This window comes from Bison bison, unplaced genomic scaffold (genome assembly GCF_000754665.1).
Source record: "Bison bison bison isolate TAMUID 2011002044 unplaced genomic scaffold, Bison_UMD1.0 scf7180017864141, whole genome shotgun sequence".
Lineage (NCBI taxonomy): Eukaryota > Metazoa > Chordata > Mammalia > Artiodactyla > Bovidae > Bison > Bison bison.
Genome location: NW_011494713.1, coordinates 4,317,429 through 4,338,730, shown reverse-complemented (window position 1 = coordinate 4,338,730; position 21,302 = coordinate 4,317,429). Strand labels below are relative to the sequence as shown.

The 21,302-nt window shown below is 38.0% G+C and overlaps 1 protein-coding gene across 1 annotated transcript in view; it reads right to left on the bottom strand.

Annotated features, from left to right (window-relative positions):
• Positions 1-21,302, bottom strand: part of UBAP2 (ubiquitin associated protein 2) — a 119,280-nt gene that overhangs the window by 48,228 nt on the left and 49,750 nt on the right. The window contains 4 exon segments of the mRNA XM_010840116.1: positions 7,286-7,363; positions 9,160-9,313; positions 13,892-14,002; positions 16,494-16,571. Of these exon segments, the coding sequence (XP_010838418.1) occupies positions 7,286-7,363; positions 9,160-9,313; positions 13,892-14,002; positions 16,494-16,571 (421 nt within the window).

Genomic DNA, 21,302 nt, shown 5'->3' with positions numbered 1-21,302 from the left:
GATATAAAAATGGTCAATAAGCACATGAAAATATTGTCACCATCACTAATCATTATGTAAACGCAGCACCAATTACAATGGCTGAGGTGGGGGTGTGGAGGAGACAGAAAATAGCAAGTGTTGGCAAGAACACAGAGAAATTGAAGCCTCTGTATAATGTTTGATGGGAATGTACAATAGTGTAGCCACTGTGGAAAACAGTACGTTTGGCAACTCCCCTCAAAATTAAAAATAGAATTATATGATCCTTATAGCATAGGGAACTCTCCTCAATATTCTGTAATAACCTAAACGGGAGGAAAATTGGAAAAAGAATAGATATATGTATAACTGAATCACTCTGCTGTATGCCTGAAATAACACAGCATTGTAAATCAACTGTTGTTGTTTAGTTGCTAAGTGGTATCAGACTCTTTGTGACCTCATGGACTATAGATCACCAGGCTTCTCTGTCCATGGGATTTTCCAGGCAAGAAGACTGGAGTGAGTTACCATTTTCTTCTGCAGGGCATTATCCTGACCCAGGGATGGAACCTGTTTCCCCTGCAGGCAGGTTCTTTACCACTGAGCCACCAGGAAAGCCCAAATCAACTGTGGTCCAATGTAGAATAAAAAAAAATTTAAGGGAAAAAAAAAGTGTATGATTCTGTAATTCTGCTTCTGGGGGGGTGTGTGTGTGTGTGTGTGTGTGTGTGTGTGTATCTGTGTGTGTGTGTGTGTATATCTGTGTGTGTGTGTGTGTGTGTGTGTGTGTGTGTATATCTCTCCAAGAGAATTGAAAGCAGAGTGTTGAAGAGAGATCTGTACACCCATGTTCACATTGCAGGAAACACAGGTTCCATCCCTGGTCCAGGGAAATCCCACATACTGTGGAGCAACTAAGTTCGTGCACCACAACTATTGAGCCTGTGCTCTAGAGCCGGGAGCTGCAACTACTGAAGCCTACAACTTAGAACCCAGAAGCCCATGCACCACAACTACAGAGTACCCCCAGCTTGCCCCAACTAGAGAAAGCCCTCACAGCAACAAAGATCTAGCCTAGCCAAAATAAGTAATTCTTTTTCAAAAAAGGAAAGAAATCTTGATAAATGCTACAATATGACTGAAACTTGTGGATATTTTGCTATGTGAAAACAGGCCAGTCACAAAAGGACAAATATTTCATGATTCCATTTAGTACTTACTGCTAAGTCACTTTGGAGAAGGCAATGGTAACCCACTCCAGTTCTCTTGCCTGGAAAATCCCATGGACGGAGGAGCCTGGAGGGCTGCAGTCCATGGGGTCGCTGAAGGTCGGACACGACTGATCGACTTCACTTTAACTTTTCACTTTCACGCATTGGAGAAGGAAATGGCAACCCAATCCAGTGTTCTTGCCTGGAGAATCCCAGGGACGGGGGAGCCTGGTGGGCTGCCATCTATGGGGTCAAATAGAGTCGGACACGACTGAAGTGACTTAGCAGAAGCAGCAGTGCCCCTCTGTGATGGGGGCGTGTCCGACTCTGTGCGACCCCATAGACGGCAGCCCACCAGGCTCCCCCGTCCCTGGGATTCTCCGGGTAAGAACACTGGAGTGGGTTGCCATTTCCTTCTCCAATGCTGCGTGAAAGTGAAAAGTGAAAGTGAAGTCGATCAGTCGTGTCCGACCCTCAGCGACCCCATGGACTGCAGCCCTCCAGGTTCCTCCGTCCATGGGATTTTCCAGGCAAGAGTACTGGAGTAGGCTGCCACTGCCTTCTCATTTAGTACTTAAGAGTACTCAAATTCAGAGAAAAGTTGTTGTCAAGGGATATATTCACCATACTAATACAATTAAATGTATATTTAATCATGTACAGTTAACTTATCCAGTAGTCCAAGGTAAACTATTAAAAAATATGGTCTTGACAAAAATCTACAAGAGTCAGGGAAACAGAGGGAAATGTCCTAAAAAGTAGAATTCTAATAATGCCTATTATTAGAATGTCTATTTTAATATCATCAAAAGGCAAAGGTAAGACTTTACACAGCATACCACAGTCTAAAAGAAGGTCAGAAACTGGAGTTAAAAAAAAGAAAGCTTTCAATGTACAAGTTTGGGCAAGATTACAACCCAAAATTTAGGAATAAGATAATTTATCCTTAAAGTTAAGGACGATAAGATGGGAAGAGGAGAGTCACCATATAAGCTTTAAAAAAAAAAAAAGGCAAATCTTAGTATATAATAAAATGGAATATTATTTGGCTATAAAAAGAAATGAAGTACTTATACATGCTACAAAATTGTGCTGATATGAAGTAGAACATCAATGAATCTTTAAAACATTACATTAGGTCAAAGAAGCCAGTCAGAAAGGGCACATATTACGAGATTCCATTTACATTGTATGTCCAGAACAGACAAATCTATAAACACAGAAAGCAGATTACCAGTTGTTTATTGCTGGGATTGGAGTGGTGAGGAAGAGGAAGGAATTGGGAATCAATAGTTTTGATTATGGTGATGGCTGCATAATTGTATTGTTGTTGTTGTTCAGTCACTAAGTCCTGTCCAACTCTTTGCGACCCCGTGAACTGCAGCATGCCAGGCTTCCTTCCTGTCCTTCACTATCTCCAGGAGTTTGCACAGACTCATGTCTGTTGAGTTGCTGAAGCAATCCAATCATTCCATTCTCTGTCACCCCTGCTCCTCCTGCCCTCAATCTTTCCCAACATCAGGGTCTTTTCCAATGAGCAGCCTCTTTGCATCAGGTGGCCAAAGTACTGGAGCTTCATCATCAGTCATTCCAATGAATAATCAGGGTGATTTCCTTTAGGATTGACTGATTTGGTTTCCTTGCTGTCCAAGGGACTCTCAAGAGTGTTCTCCAGCACAATTTGAAACCATCAGTTCTTTGGCGCTCAGCCTTCTTTTGCTCCAACTCTCACATCCGTACAGAAATGTGGAAAAACCACAGCTTTCACTATAGTTGACCTTTGTCAGCAAAGTGATGTCTCTGCTTTTTAATACACTGTCTAGATTTGTATAGCTTTTCTTCCAAGGAGCGTCTTTTTATTTCATGGCTGGAGTCACTGTCCACAGTGACTTCGGAGCCCAAGAAAATAAAACCTGCCTCTAGCATAATTCTATAAATATACTAAAACCCACTGAAATATGTAATTTAAATGGGTGAGTTGTAGAGTATGTAAAACATTTTAGGCTACAATAAACACTGTTACCAGTGAAGAAATCTAAACAATACAACTGCTCTTGATAAGTGCACCCATTCAATGGCATACTGTGTGACAAAAGGTACCAACAAGTGGTTAAATATTAATAGTGGTAAATTTTTAAAAAATGATTCTGCTAAGACATAATTAAATAATATCTAATCTTTGAGCCAGAAAGCAATATGTACATGAAAGAAAAGAAAGAAATTTATAAAAGAAAAACATAATCTAAGGACCAAAACTCAAGAAATCCTGCAAGTTCCCTGGAAAAAGTCAATACCAACTACATATCTCCATGTCCCCAGACAGCAGCAGCCGTACCCAACTACAAAACAGGTACAACCCAAATATCTTCAGCAGATTTTCAAAAATCAAATCCAGGACTTCCCCAGTGGTTCAGAGGCTAAGACACCATACTTGCAATTCAGGGGCCTGGGTTCCATCCCTGGTCAGGGAACTAGAGCCCATGTGCTGCAGCTAAAGATTTGCATGCTGCAACTAAAAGAACCCGCATGCCACAATGAAGATGTAAGGTCCCACATGCTGCGAAGACCTAGTGCAGCCAAATTAAATAGAAACACGTTTAAAAAATACAAATAAAATCCATATTCACGTACATTTTAACAAGCTAACAAAACTGTTCTCTCCTTTACACCTGGCTAGTAATGCTACTAGCAATATTGTTTTTGATATGTATACATTTCCCTTTATCGTGACCTGGTACAAATACCTGTTTTCATCTAACAGCTCAGAAGACAGACCTGGGTTCATAAAATAGAGAAAAACAAGATTAAAGTAGATAATCATAAAGAATAAATCAACGTTATGATAAATGCTAAAACTTTACTCATATAGGTCTCTCTAGGGACTCTATACTACATCTATGTTGAATAACTGCTCAAATTTTTAATTGTTTAATATTATGTATTACACTGAGAACCAGAGTAAAAAAGTTGCTCACTTTCCTTGAAAAAAGCCAAAACACAGAGGACACCTAATCATCTTTACTAGAAGAGGCAAATCCAAATAACAGATACTCCCCCAGGACCAAACATGTGCAACCTAAAGAAAAATAAGTAGAAAGCAATCCCTCTCTCATCCCCAGGAGACTGTAAGCAGGGCTTTGATAACAGCCAAATCTGCCAGAAACTGTGTGGACTTGAATTTATCACTGCACACTCCAGGTCATGATCTTTAAGATGTTAAAGATTTTAAAGTTTAAAGTTAGTTCTAAAGTTTTTTGTACTGGCAAAAGTTCCCAGATTTTCAGAGCTGGTTCAATGATAAAGATGGCTGCTGTGTTGACGATGAGCTGGCCACCTGCCCAGAGACCAGTTCAGCCCAACAGGGCATCTCTGGGGATTATTTCACTCAGAGACTTAGGACTCAGGCAAGTTGTCCCTGGTTCAGGCTTCATCTACAGAAAGATAGGAATAATCTTCCCCAACTGTAAAGTAGCATAAATGAGTCAAATGACAACAGCAAATGCCCCAGGAATTCAAAGAGGAAGAAATCACAGAGTCTATCATCATGTCTCATATATTAGCTTTTCTTTAGCAAAAAAGTCTGATTATAAATGTGCCACAATAATTATTTCAGGAAAAAATTAATGGATTCTAATACCAGTGAAGAAAAGTCTGATGGGAAAATGGTCATTTACAGTCTCAGAGCACTCCCCTGAAAAAAATATGTATTAATTACAAGGAAGGAAGGAGTAACTTTACAAAGGAGAAACTTGGCAGAAACCACTTTCCTTAAGTAATCAAAGCTAACATCACTAGTAATGAGATAAATCTGTATCGTGTACCCTCTAATATGATGTACTGAGAAAGACAGCTATATCATTCTGTGGCATTCCTACCAAAAACCAGTAACATGAATCTAATCATAAGGAAACTTCTCAGATTGTTAATGAAGGTCTTTTTACAAAAGAGATGCTCCAAAGTGTCATCAAGGCCATGAAAGACAAAGGAAGACTATTCCAGACAGATAAACTGTTCTAGATTGAACAGTAAACAGACATGGGAAATAAAAACTGTGTGTGATCTTGGCTGGATACTGGACCAGAATATTTGCTTGCTACTAAGGACATTAGCAGGATAACTGGAAAGTTTTGAATAAGGCCAAATAGATTGTAACAACAGTAATTTCCTGATTTTATAATTTTAAGGTAGTTCTATAAGCAGTATCTTTTTTCTTAGGAGTTTACACACTGAAATATTTAGGGGTAAAATGGCATTATGTTTGAAATGCACACACAATGGTTTCAGGAAAAAAAATAGTATGTACATAGAGAGAAAATGACAATGCAAATGCAGCAAAATATTAAAAAGTTTGGGGACTCTGGGTAAACACTCTACAAAATTCTGCTGTTTTTTTGTTTTAAAATAAAATGTCAAAACCATACCCTGAGCACTTCTGTGTATATTGTGTAATCCAGTAACTATTAGGTTGGTAGAAAAGTAATTGTGGTTTTAGACCATGAATTTTAAATCACTGTAACTAGGCTCAAACACATCTTTATTAATCACAATAGGAACTATTACAGTCAACATGTTTTTGCCATGAGAAATAAATTTATTACTGTAGCATAAAAATCCGTGTTTCAGAATTTGATGAACTCTTGGGAATCATTTTCTGCCTTGTGTTGATTGTGGAAGCATTTTCCCTGCAAAAAGTTGTCGAGGTGCTTGAAGAAGTGGTAGTCGATTGGCGAGAGGTCAGTGAGTATGGAGCATGAGGCAAAACTTCAGAGCCCAATTTGTTCAACTTTTGAAGCACTGGTTGTGCAACATGTGATAAGGCAGCTAAACTCGCATCACGTTAACTACTGAGGCTGAGCACTCTGGAGTCAGAGCACCACAATTAGAGAGGGAAGCCCACACACTGCAAAGAAAGATCCCCCTTGCTCTCAAATAAGACCTGATACTGCCAAATAAAAAAACTTTTTTAAGAAAAATAAATCAATTACAAAGTCATTTTTAAAATAATCAGGAAACTTTGTGTACAGATTATTAGATAATATTTTTAAGTGTGAAAACAGCATCATGGTTACATATAAAATCACATACATTTTTTAGAGGTGCTTACCACAATAATATATGATAAAATATCCACAAAAATCTACTTTAAATATTTCTACAGACAAGAAAGGTAGAGATATATAGAGCATATATGGCTAAAATCCTTAAACATTACTGACTAAACATGAAGGGCCTCAGGGTTCATTTACTCTCTCCATTTTTCTCTGTGCTTGAAATAAGAAAAAATCTAGAAAAGGGAATTACAATTGAAATCTGTTTTTAAAGCACAACCTTCTTTTCACTGTGCCCAACAAATTAGTATATAATTCTGCCCTTTTCTGATCTCTGAAAATTATTTACTCTTGGCCCAGATAGTAGAAATTTAGTAAATGATAACTGGATGAATAGCCAAGGGAATTCATAGCATATGTAGTATACCTACATTAATTTCTATCCCTAATATTTCTGATTAAAAGAAATTCTGCCACTGTAAAATGCACATTTGGAGAACAGTCACAACTGAGTGGAACAATGGATCAAACAAAATATCGGTCAATTCAGGTAGCTTTACTGAACCAAAACAAGATATTCCTATTACATTATGTATCTTGATTTTTAGAGCCCTAAGAAAATTCAGTTACAACTCTAAATATGTGGAACTACGTTCTTGAAGTGGCTTAATGACATCCCAAATTAATAAATGCAAAGAAATGATCACTAACAGAAAACACTGGATGGGGGTAATCAATGGGCAAATGATTTTAAAACTATTACCATATGGGTAAAACACATCTGTTAAAGTCCAACACAGGAGAACTTAATAACTTTTTGGTCAGAGGTTCAAATTTTAAATTATTCACACAAAGGGCCTTTCTCAGCTCATCTGAAAACAACCAATAGGGTTCCTCAAAATTATATAATTCAAACATTTCACTTATAGGCATCAGTAAATGAATCAAAAGATTTCAGATCAACCGTTCTTTCACAGTACACTGCCCTCAGTGAACTGAGCATATGAACAGCCTGCCTCCTTCTCCCTATCACAAGTGTCTCCTTCCTCCTCATTCTCTTACCTCTACCACGAGCTCGCTTGCCTCGATCTGAAGGCTTGTCCCCTTGATTGCAATCAATTCCGTTCTCTTCACCTCTAACTAAAGTGAAAAAGAGCAAACAGCTACTAAAGACAAGGACAAAAAGACTCCTCCTGCCCCTCAACAACAACAACAAAAAGGTGTTTTTAAAAAAGGTTAAAATTTAACCAAAGGGTTTGGAAAATATGATAAACAAAACCAAGCCAGAGTGGCTCAAAAAACTGACAGCAGAACTTGCTTAATTTGTAGGTGAAAATTCAAAAAGAAATCAAAATGACATACTACTTTTTTTTTTGTTTGGACTTTCCATCACATAAGGTTAAGTTTACTTCCAAAAAATTACCTTTGTTATGCAACGATATGCAAGAAAATTTGCTCACTGGTCAAGTTCAAAGCCTGGAAAGGCAAAGACTAGCCAACTGCAATACCAAGGGAATACTGAGTTCTTGGGGAAGTTAACTGTTAACACAGTCTTTTCTTCTCCTCGTTCCTATATTGGCATTAGTGACTCTATATAATATAGAATCTTTATGAACAATACTGGCACAGCTTGCTCCCCTCTTTCAGGGCTTAACTCTGCAAGCTGTTAGTGAGGCTTTCCATGGCTACTCTCTAAATTTGTCAAACCCCTATTTGTAATTCCCATCTCTCTCCCTTTGTTTTTCCCCAGAACATAATTTCTACATAACGCCATTAAAATACTGTCATATTAACATAAAATGTTACTCTTCTTTTTTATTATTACATCTCACACTGCTGCTGCTAAGTCGCTTCAGTCGTGTCCAACTCTGTGCTACCCCATAGACGACAGCCCACCAGGCTCCCCCGTCCCTGGGATTCTCCAGGCAAGAACACTGGAGTGGGTTGCCATTTCCTTCTCCAATGCATGAAAGTGAAAAAATAAAGTGAAGTCGCCCGGTCGTGTCCGACTCTGAGCGACCCCATGGACTGCAGCCCAACAGGCCCCTCTGTCAATGGGATTTTCCAGGCAAGAGTACCAGAGTGGGGTGCCATCACCTTCTCCACATCTCACACTACCTCCCTGCAAAGTCTTAGAAGGGCAGGGGCTTTCCTGTGGTCCAGTGGCTAAGATTCTGTGCTCCCAATGCAGGGGCCCCAGATTCAATCCCTGGTCAGGGAACTAGATCCCACATGCCTGCAACTAAAGATCTGGCATGCCACAACTAGGACCCAGCACAGCCAAATAAATACATAAATAAAAGTATATATATTTTTAAAAAGTCTTAGAAGGGCAAAGATTTCTGTATTCTTCATTGCTGTACACCTTTAAGAATATCTTCTACATTGTAGACACTCGATAAACATCTGTGGAATAAATAAACTAGCGAAAGTTTGTAAGCGGACATGTTAAATATTTATATTCTATTCATCCATAATTTAGCTACTTTGGTATGCCTGCACAGAAGGTAGTGTTGTTCTGGGTGAATGATGCCAAAACCTGAGTTGAATGGAAGGTATTGAGAAAAATCTTCCTATTCAACAACTTTCCTCTTAAACTCTGCAAATACCATTAATATCCATAAGTAGGGAAGAATAAATAGCTTTATCTATCAGCCAACAAAAAAACCCTTCTTTAAAATTAGGAGATGCACTAGATTAGAGGAGGCAGTCTTAAGACACAACAGAACTACCTACAGCCCAGGTCAGTGCTAATATAAAACTGCATTAGCTGGGTTTCTAACAAACTACTCAGTTGTAGCTAAGTGTTACTTATATTAACAAATACTGCATTAAGGAAATGGATTTATGGGCATTCATTGAATCATTCTCACAGCTTTTTAGTATGCATGAAAATTTTCATAAAGCAAAGCTGAGGCTAAAAGGTCTGTACTTACACTCTCTCCCACGATTGCCACCTCTTACTTTCCGGTTGTTGTTTCCATGTCCACGGCTCACTTCTCTCTCACTTCTCTTCTCTCTATTCTCTTTGTTTTCTGAACTTTCTTTTCCAAAATTCTTCTTCTTCCCTCCTACAGTCTCCCATGAAGTCTACCGAAAATAAGAGCATTTATTCAGAGCTGTCACTTAAACTGTGTACAATCATCAAGGGTATGTGCATTTATCTTTTGAACCTAATTACCCCTATCTCACACCTTGCATGCCTACCATTCTAATTCTTCTCCATAAACATACTGTACTTTCTGATGACAAAGACAGCAAATCTCTTGCTAGGTTCCTACTGCTTGGAGAGCACAAAAGATTACATCACTAGCTTAACTGACAACATACTGTATGTTGTCCCACGACAGAGCCTTTTCCTATACTGATAAGAATAAAGCAAATGTTATTTCCCCAAGCTCCCACTCTATACCATCCCCACCTACCTCAGTAGTTGGCCAAACACCTATTAATATATAGAACTAGTTCAAAGACTGTAAGATTTTACCCTAAAATCTCAGGAATACAATTTTCCCTATTCATTGTCTAAGATAACCATCTTAAAGAATTTAGTGGTTGACAAATTTGAGGTTAGTTTTTAAATACGGAAAATTTCAGCCCCCAAAGACCTGTTCTAATGAGAAGTTAAATGATTTATGTAACCTCCTTTCTCCCACAAATCAAATCATTTGCAGAAAAATCGTGGTGAAAAGAACGAAACACTATGTTCTTACAGATATGAGTATTAGGATATCCATCAGGATGTTGCTGGGAGATCCCAAAACTGACCCATTCGTTTCTATTTATTTTTCCATAATTTACTCACAAGGGATTTGAAGTGATTCAATTTCAAACTAAGCAATAACTATTTTAAACTTAAAAAAAAAATTGTTATCCAAAAAACCTAAGTGCATAAAATGATTGGATGTGGAAAAAAATACAAATTAAAATGAGTCATTTTCCACCTCTAAGCTTTGATAAATTTTTTAAAAAATCAACAGCCAATAGTTATGGTAGAATAATCAGGTATTCTCAGTTCTGATGAACATCCATCCATTCTAACCTTCCAAAAAGCCTCCCTGGCAATAGTGTCCAAATTTTATATTGGTTCAAAACTTCTGGCCCAGTAATTCTATTTTTTGGTTTTTATTCAGAGAAAATAATCTGATAATTGTACAAACATTTATATGCAGACAATGAACCACAGAACAGAAGGATGGAAAATTTCCCAAATATTTAGCTTAACAGACTACCTGCTCTAGAACATTCATAAAGTGAGAAATACATAGCTAGTTAACGAGTAATCCACATGTTCATAGAAAGAGAGCCATAATATATAAGCGACACAAGCTATCAGCAAACTGTATAAAATAGGATTACATTTTTAAGCTCAAATAGGAGCTTGTGTATCGCTGGAAAAAGTAGTAGTTATCCAAGTGAGGGCCTTTTAAGATCATTTACCTTTTTTATTGTTCTGCATTGTTTTTTAATTGACAAAAACAATAAAGCTTATTTATTCCAGAAAAGAAATTCCACAACATATAAACTCCATCTATTATGTTCGCTGATATGAATAAACATGACAAATATGTAAGATTTCTATATAATACATTTGAGAGACAGTAACATCTTACCCTATTTTCATTCAGCAAAGGATACCCCTAAGCAAGTCTTGGCTTGTGATCAAAAACTAACGAGAACTTACATGGGGAGGAAAGCAGGGCAAGGAACTTTTAAGGGGCAAATGGACTAACACCACACTGAATCCTAAAGGGAATACAACTGCACATTTTGCAAAACAGTCTACATGCATGCACACAGGCTTTCAAAGAAAACCAAATAATTACAAAAGATTTTCAACAGAACTTCTGGCAACCTTTGTCATCTATATTTTGCTACCTGTATAATAGATTTGAAGAAATGTTAACAGAAACTGTCTTCCAAAATACCATATTTAGCAATCAGAAAAGCAGCTGTCTAGGCCAGTTCATTCAAAATCACTCTCCTACCCCTTTATATTTGCCAAGAACTAAACAATACAAACAGGTTTCCCAAGTGGCTCAGTGGAAAGAATCCCCCTGCCAATGCAGGCAACACAGGAGAGGCAGGTTCAATCCCTGGGTCGGAAACTTCCCCTGGAGAGGGAAATGGCAACCCAATCCAGTATTCTTGCCTGGAAAATCCCATGGACAGAAAAGCCTGGCAGGCTACAGCCCGTAGGATCACAAAGTGTTGGACACAACTGAGCACGCACCATACATACATACATATAAGAAATACAAACATATATATATATATATATTTTTTTTTTTTTTTAAGCACACTAATGCAAGTGACTTAAACTTCAAAACTATTTTGTCACACAAACAAAACAGCACTTTAATGAAAGGAAAAGTTCAGTACTTAAGATTCTGTTCAGTGGTTTCCTTTGACAACTACTCTATTAGATAGACAAATGCACCCCTACAAATAGTGAAGACAATTCCACTATTTTTTCAAAGTAACCATTTTCTTTCAGAAGGCCTTGTTACAGAACAAGATTAGCCAATAGGATAAGATTGGTTTGCTTTCACAGTTTATTTTGAACAGTTCCTGCTCCTACCAATCAAGCCTACTATGTTCACATTCTGTAACTGCCCACTCCAAATAATCTACCACAGGCAGGGGAAGATACTCCTTACAGCTGGTTACCCATGGCTGCTGCAGACAACAAAGTAAGAACAAGGCAAACAGGATGAAGGATGGACCACAGAATGATCCTAAACAAACCAGGGTTTCAAAAGGACTTTCCCTCTGCCTCTCCATTTCCCCTATAGCCCTCTCACCTCCAAACAGGCAAAGGTCTTTTGTCGTGTCTGTGTTCAGGCCCTAATTCGCAAGCTTCCAATCTTTTAAGAAAACAACATGGCAGATCTACCCCCCAACTGTGTGATTTCTAAGTTCTAGAGGTAATCAAAGAGACTTTTATAACTTTCAGCCCAGAACCACCTCCTTTGAGTTCAGTTCCAAATGAGAAAAGCAAAGTTGAAAGTCTTTATTGAGATAGAACTGGATGTTCATTTAAGACTCAAAAGATTAACCCAGCCACCACAGAAAATGAATGATGAATCTGTGGGAGCTAAAGGAAAGGCAAGAGAAAACAGCATCCAGGCCTAATCTCTACCATATAAAAGAAAACAGGCCCCTCAAATTAACAATCTGGAAATATTTCATTTATTCAGTGCTTTTTTTTTGAAAAAAATAAATAAATAAGAGCAATTCAGTCCTTCAGGTCATTTTAAAAAATGAGACCCATTCTACACTGCATTCATTAGCAATGGGCCGACCATTCCCCATATGTTATAAAATCCGGCAAATACATGCCTGCTACTGCTGTTGCTGCTGCTGCTAAGTTGCTTCAGTCGTGTCCGACTCTGTGCGACCCCATAGACAGCAGCCCACCAGGCTCCGCCCTCCCTGGGATTCTCCAGGCAAGAACACTGGAGTGGGTTGCCATTTCCTTCTCCAATGCATGAAAGTGAAAAGTGAAAGTGAAGTCGCTCAGTCAGGTCCAACTCTTAGCGACCCCATGGACTGCAGCCTACCAGGCTCCTCCGTCCACGGGATTCTCCAGGCAAGAGTACTGGAGTGGGGTGCCATTGCCTTCTCCAAATACATGCCTAAGTGTTAGCAAATAAGAACTCCTCAAAATTTGATTTCCTCACTTAACATCATGCATTTTCCTGACAAACTGACGTATTTGGTAGTTTTATCATGTTGGACCAGTGTTATCTTGCACAGAATTTTAGCCAGATACTGCTATACTCAAATAATGAAGTATTTTCCCAATTATCTGATGTTTATAATTATAAATTTCATTCCACCTGCTTTCCTATTAAATAAAAAGATACTCATTTCAGTTTTGAGCTTGTCACAGTAGTTCATTTTAATACAGCCTATGCCTAACAAAGTCTACCTGTAAAAATGAGAACCTGATTAAACCTAAACAATAAGGAAGGCACTTTTTGATGTGCTCATCTTTATACTCCACTTAGGTGAATGACTGTTTTAATCTGCTCTGAAATTTATTTCCTCAATGAAAAAATACAAATGAAATACTGTGTAATTTCTATTTAGAAATCAAAAGATCAGAACTGACACCTGCCTCTGGTGTGGCTTTAGCAGCACCCTTTCTAAAATACAAAGGGAGGAGCTTTAGTGTGCCATGTGCATTCCTCAAACTTTACAAAGCTTAAAAAAGTTTTTTTTTTGTATTTTATATAGCTGTCAGGCTGTCATGAAAAAGTGTCGACACATAAGCAAATAGATATAACAGCAAATCCTGATTTTCTGTTAACCTAGAGATATAAGGAGTAGAGAGAGGTGATGATTGAGATGAAAGAACATAAGCAGTGGAGCCAGAAGTTTTTCAGGTAGTGAAATGTCCACAGGCTCAGAGAATTTTGGCAACTGTGTAAGGCCGGACTAGATGACCAAGTTCTCTTTAGAGTCTTCAGATTCTACAACGTCATGAAGAAACCATACGTATATAACAAACAGACATTTCTCGTTAGTGTTCTTTCTGGTTCTAAAATATATATGGAATGGCACCCATAATTCCCTCTACCTCCACCAAGTAAGGTAAAGCTGAAAATGCAATATGAAACTAGAGACAAAGTTTAGCAATGCAAATCAATTAATAATACTTACAGTGTCTGAATTCCCCTCCAGCAATACGTTGATAGCTTTGTTGACATCTCCATTACAGTCATGGAGAGCCACTATGCATTCATCCTGATTTTTTCCTGTCACCTCCATAAGCTGTTGAAATTATAAGAAAATGATTAGGGGAACCCAAAATTGGCACTTGATATTAATTTTAAGATTCTACTATATAAATACAAAGATTATGCAATCCTTCCATATGAAGATGGCGTCTTCCAGACTCCGAGTGTACAATCTAATATCAGGTTTACCTGCTTTTTTGGTGACTCCATGTCTTTCCACCAAAACTGGCAAAGTCAAGCTACAAATCAACCTTCCTCCAAGCTGACCAAGCATGAGATTCTTGATCAGCAGCATATACATACATACATACCAACATTCTCAGAACATTCAGGATCAGTTTTATGACTGCTCAAACTAGTTCACAGGCCTGGGATTCCCAAGTTTCTAAACTGCTCAAATGTTAAGCGGGACTATATATACTTCAAAAAATACTGGAGTGGGTTGCTGTTTCCTTCTCCAGGGGATCTTCCTGACCCAGGGATCGAACCTGGGTTTCCCACACTGCTGGCAGAATCTTTGCAGTATAAGCCATCAGAGAAGCCCTCCCAAAGACCAAGTATGAGTATATGGCCACAACTGCCAAACATCCAGTCCAACTGCTTGCATTGTACAATAGTCTAGCAGTCTCTGACAACATTCCCTACATGGGCTATCACTGCTTGGTTTAGAACATTCCACATACAAAATAATTTATAACACTTTAGTGAAAGTCACTCAGTCGTGTCCGACTCTTTGCAACCCCCTGGACTGAGCCTACCAGGCTCCTCTGTCCATAGAATTCTCCAGGCAAGAATACTGGAGTGTTGCCATGCCCTTCTCCAGGGGATCTTCCCAACCCAGAGATCGAACCCAATTCTCCTGCATTGCAGATGGATTCTTTACTGCCTGAGCCACCAGAGAAGCCCTATAACACTCTAAGGTCTCACAATTAGAATTTGGCAGCTATCTAGGGTACTATTGTTTGAAATTAAATAAATCTCCTTGATGGACTCCCTACAAGAGATACTAAGCTATTTAATATGTTTAACACAAGGAACAACCACAGATTAGGCACAATATAGGTTTCTCAATTATTAGTGAGCAAATGTACGATCTAAATATCTGTTTGTTTAACTACATTTAACTATTTCAATATGCACCAATATCAGCTGCATTTCAAAATACTTTAACCCCAATATCTGAAATGATTTCTCTGTGGTCATAAAACAATTAGCCTATCAAAAAGGTAGGTCTCCTGATCTCCTAAATACAGCTCTTTACACCACCCCATTCCATCTGATTTCCTTCCTGTGTTACCCAGCAAGGCTGTATACACTCTATAGCTTTCCAGTGCTTCAGTCTTTGGATGTCTACTAATGAGGTTAGAGTTTTATCAAGAATCTATAGTGGCCCAACACCCATCACATGCAGTTATTAAGATGCACAGTTACTGTTGAAATTCCCCCAGTGACTGGATTAGTAAAAGAGAGAACCATCGTTAAAACTTAAAGCTCTGAACTGTACCAGTGCTCTTGTTTGTGTCTCTGCCATGCTCTTCAGATAAATATGTAGAAGCATGTCTCAAGTAATTCATAAACCTCACTCCAGTGAATGGGTTCTATGACTTTTTAAGAAATCCTTTCTATGGCTTTCCAAAAATATCACTTTAAGTCTGATGACAGCAACTTAGGTAAGAACAGAGTAAAAGGTTCACCAAGGGACTTATAAGGAATTATTGAAAGGAATTACAGGATTATTGGGAGACGTCTACCAAGGTAAGGTAAGGGTTATAGCTTGGTTTCTAGAATCTTGGATGGAAAGAAACTCTTATCAAAAAAGAATAGCATGAAATTAATGTTATCTCACTGAAATTCTAAATGAAGACATCACCCTAAAATTTAATAACTTTTCCAATCTATGGTTGGAATCATCACAATATGTGAAAAGGCAATTCAGCTCTTCCTTAACATCAAACAAAATTTTCTGAGAATTTGTCAAATACTAAATGTACTCTCTATGCACAAGTATATACAATGTCCGCCTGCTTTCACAAATGCTCATTGTTCACACGTAACACTTACTCAGAAAGGTTCTCCTGCTAAAATTGCTTCATTCTAGGCACCCCACTCCAATACTCTTGCCTGGAAAATCTCATGGTTTAGAGGAGAGGAGCCTGGTAGGCTGCAGTCCATGGGGTCGCTAAGAGTGGGACCTGACTGAGCCACTTCACTTTCACTTTTCACTTTCACGCACTGGAGAAGGAAATGGCAACCCACTCCAGTGTTCTTGCCTGGAGAATCCCAGGGACGGGGGAGCCTGGTGGGCTGCCGTCTATGGGGTCACACAGAGTCGGACACGACTGAAGTGACTTAGCAGCTGTAGCATCAGCAGCCACCAATACAGGTATTTAATCACTGGTTCAAAATCCAATTATTTGCAACTAAGCAAAAAACGTAATTTAAAATAAGAATCTCTAGTGAAATTACCTTTTAAAGCACAGTAATATAGATTACAAAAATAACAGTATCCTTTGCCAGAAACATACCTGTTTAACTTTAGCTTCAAACTCTGAATCATTTTTATCAAAGATCACTTGAGCAAGACGCATCTGTTCAGCTGTTGCCTGGAAAAGCAAATACAATTGTTAAAGATTTAATGCCAAAACCTGGTGCAAACAGATAAAAGTTCTCAATCACTATGGTTACAGAAATACTGATTAACTAAAAAAACAAAAGGACTCTGCATTTAGACCTCTTAAGTGTATATAATGTGTTCCCATAAAGTAAATAAGTACCAAATTAAATAGCATAAAGGTCCCATTCCTTTGGCCAAATGACCTAAATAAAGTCCTGTTCATTTTCATTAGCCATGTGACTCATTTAAATTTTCTTTTTTGAATTTTTTTTCCCTTGAGGAGATGAAGTTACAGCATAACAGAAACTGGAAGAACAGGAAGCAGTGCAAACTTCCAGAATACAGGCTTAAACACAGCCTTGCGGTCAAAAAGCAAAAGAGCTTTGCTATCAACTCCAAAAAAACCAGTTCTGAAGAGAACTCTGTACTTACCTAAATGAAAACTTTTAAGTTACATTTTTAGCCACAGTTTTTTTAACGATTTCATTTAACAGAATTTTAAAAGAACCAACTTTCAAACACTAAAATTAGTCAGCTACAGAGAAAATTCTTTTCCAGCTGCTTTTTTCACTCAAAACCATTTTTCTAAAAAAAAAAAAAAAACCCAAGTTACTGAATTTTTGAGGTTTACTTTTGTAGTATTTCTGCCAATTAAAAATTTAGAAAGGCATTAAGAAAAAAAAAAGTAATTCTTGGGAATTCCCTGGCAGTCCAATAGTTAACACTGCACTTTACTACCGAGGGCATGGATTCAATCCCTGGTCAAGAAACTAAGATCCCACAAGCTTCATGATACAACAAAAATAAATAAATAAACAAAAATTAAAAGATTTTTTTAAAAACTTGAAAGAAAATCTGAAAAGGTAACTCTTGTGCAGTGAGTTAACAGCAACATACCAATCTGGTTCCTTGGCTCTGGCAAAGGTACCATAATTGTGACAATAAAACCAGATGAGGGATATATAGGAAATCTCTGGTGTCTCGGCAACATTCTAATAAATCTGAAATTATTCCAGGGCTTCCTTGGTGGCTCAGTTGTGAAGAATCTGCCAGCCAATGCAGGAGACACAGGTTTGATCCCTGGTCCAGGAAGATTCCACATGCAGCAGAGCAACCACAACTATTGAGCCTGTGCTCTAGAGCCTGGGAGCCACAACCACTGAGTCCACAGACCCTAGAGCCCGTGATCCTCAACTAGAGAGTAGCCCCCACAGCTAGGGAAAAACCCACGCAGCAATGAAGACCCAGCACAGACAAAATAAATAATAAACTATTTTGGAGTAATTTTATTTAAGTAAAGTTACTACTGCCAGCTAAAATCTCTACTAACTCCTAACATAAACATTTTTAAAGTTAAATCATTTAAATTATTGAATGAGCTTGGGGTGGGGGCTTCACTAAATGCTAATAATAAACAGCTTTTCATCTTTGCTTTTAATATGAAAAGAAAAGAAAGTGAAGTTGCTCAGTCGTGTCCAATTCTTTGCGACCCCGTGGACTGTAGCCCACCAGGCTCCTCTGTCCATGGGATTCTCCACATTGCAGGCAGATGCTTTAACCTCTGAGCCACCAGGGAAGCCCGCTTTAAATATAGATTCATAATAATCTTGACAGCGGGGATGAGGGGGATGTTAGTATTTTTTACAATGTAAAAACACTTTTCATAAGACCTTTCCAGTTCATGTGTGTGGCTGATTATTCAAGCTCCAGATAGCTTTGGCCAGTTCCCTCCAACCAAATGGCCAATCCTTTGATCCCAACCTATGCCTGCTGTGATCTCAGCTGAAGTGCTAGTACATTACACAAAGATGTTTACATTACAGAAACACTGTCTACACATATGGCCAATTTTACCTCAATCCTCATCAGTATACATAAGGGCCTTCTTTACATACACCCTCAAAGGAGAAGTCCCAGTGCTGCAGCCTAAAGAACCAAGGTATGAAATAAGTAAATGAGGTAAAAGGGAAAACCAAAGGGGAAAATGAGTTCTGGAAAGATGGCACTTCCACATTATATATCTGAATTTTGGGTAGTGGCAACCACTTATGAGTCAAAGTAAACCACTGGGACAGGGTTCCCTGGTGGTCCAATAGTTAAGAATATGCCTCACAATGCAGAGGACACAGGTTCAATCCTTGGTATGGGAAGATCTCACATGCCACGGAGCAACTAAGCCCATGCACCACAACTACTGAGCCTCCACTCTAGAGCCCTTAAGCCACAACTACTAAGCCCATGTGACATGTAGCTAGAACCCATGCTCAACAAGAGAAGCTTCTGCAACAAGAAGCCCACACACCACAACCAGAGAGTAGCCCCTACTCACTACAACTAGAGCAAAGCCTGAGCACAGCAACAAAGACCCAGTGCAGTCAAAAATAAAAATAAACAATTTTTAAAAACCCACTAGGATAAAAAATATATATATACTATATAAATATATGAATCATTTTGCTGTAGAGCAGCAATTAACACATTATAAATCAACTATATTTCTATAAAAATAAATAATAAAATTAAAAATACATTTGGGGCTCTTGGTGCTAAAATCCCACATGATTAATTTCTGTCCATTTTCCCTAATACCAAGCCCTCCTAGTCTCTGAACTTCAAGTCTAAAAATCATGCCTCACTCATATTCACTCAGCCTTGCTCCAATCCAAGCATATGAATGCTCATCGCTTCTTAACATAAATTTCCTTAAATAACAAAACTTACACACAGCCCACAAGAAAATCACAGTGACTCATAAGGTAACTACCTAATACCAAAAACTACTTACTTGGCACTTACATAATTTTCTCTGATATCAAAAGCAAAATATTAACCATTACTAGTTTGTAGGGTCACATTATCGACTGTAAACACCTGTATTATGTTTATTGGCTGCATAAAAATCTACTAGATAGGTCTTGCATTTTACTCTATAAACTTTCATTACAATCTAAACACTACAGGAGTCATTATTACACTTAATCTTCTATATATATATATATCCAGGATAGCTTCCTTAGAATACATACAAAGATGGGTCAAACTACTATCTAGAAAAACGTTAAAAGAAGTTTCATACATCTGCTCAAAAATGCTCCTCACAAAGGCTGCAAAAATTTATAATTAACAGTGTAAAGGGTCTGCTTTCTCAAAATTCAGTTTTTAAAAAATGCAAATTTAACCAATTGAAAATAAAGATGATCTCTATTTGGTTTCATTTTACTTTGTAGATCATTAGTAAGAGTAATCTTTAAAAAAATAAACTTACTAATATGATAAAAAAGACTATGAAACAAGAGTGTAGGAGAGCTGAAACATCTTCATTTTGCAACCACCACAGGAAAAATTAATTCAAATAAGAATCATCAATGAATGCTCATTCTAAAGGGGAAAGTTCAATGAGGAAGAGGTTATTTACACAGGGTCTCAAAGTGTCTCCAGAAAGATTATTTCTTAGTTGTTGGCAAAGACATCATAACAATAAGGGAAATGGGCAAAACCTTGACTGAGTGATCAAAATTAACATCCCCAGTGAGGGCAGAAACATCATGTGGTGCTACACATGGGACTCAGAAATACTCCATGTGAGTTAAACAGCATTCCAAATAGACATCTATAACCTAAATCTACTCATAAGGAAACACCAAACAAATTCAAACTGAACATTTTTTGTAATAACTGGCATTCTTCAAAATTGCTATTATTTCAGAAGACCAAGAAAGGCTGAGAACGGTTCCAAATTAATGACTTGTCAAGCAAATAGGATATAATGATTTTGTACTGGAAAGAAACATGATATAAAAGACATTATTGGAGTAAATGACTTTATTGGAATAAATGAAAGTTCCACATTGACAAAATTGGAATATTAACTGTAGAGAACACTGCAGCAATGATAAATTTATGAAATTTGATAGTGAAACTGTGTCTGCACAAAGAAACATCTTTGTTCTAACTTTACAGCAAAACTAAAATCCCAGGGACAGGACTTCTCTGGTGGTCCAGTGGCTAAGACTCTGTGCTCTCAATGCAGGGCGCCCAGGCTTGATCCCTGGTCAGGGAACAAGATCTCAAATGCAACAACTAATAATTTGTATGCCACAACTAAAAGATCCCTTGTGTCTCAATTAAGCCCCAGTACAGCCAAATAAATAAATATATATTTTTTTAAATCCCAGGGATAACAACAACATAAAACTAGGTGGCAAGGTATCTCTTACAAACCTCAAAATACAAACATGACAAGAAAAAAAACAACAGTTACAACATCTGCATGGAATTAACTGTGGCAGAGGCCAGCACTGGGGTGTCTGACTAGTCGAAGAACAGGAAACCCCATGTAGCCAAGTGGCATTTACTTGAAAGTAAGGTTGGCCAATTTGTGCACAGCACCTGGTACTATAGGGTTTTGACAACTCCAATAGCAAACTAAGTTACAGAATTGCAGAAAGGTTGAAATAGGCAGGAGTAGTACCATCATAAACTGCTGAAACTGACCAGCAGCCATGAAATTAAAAGACACTTACTCCTTGGAAGGAAAGTTATGACCAACCTAGACAGCATATTAAAAAGCAGAGACATTACTTTGCCAACAAAGGTCCATCTAGTCAAAGCTATGGTTTTTCCAGTGGTCATGTATGGATGTGAGAGTTGGACTGTGAAGAAGGCTGAGCGCCAAAGAATTGATGCTTTTGAACTGTGGTGTTGGAGAATACTCTTGAGA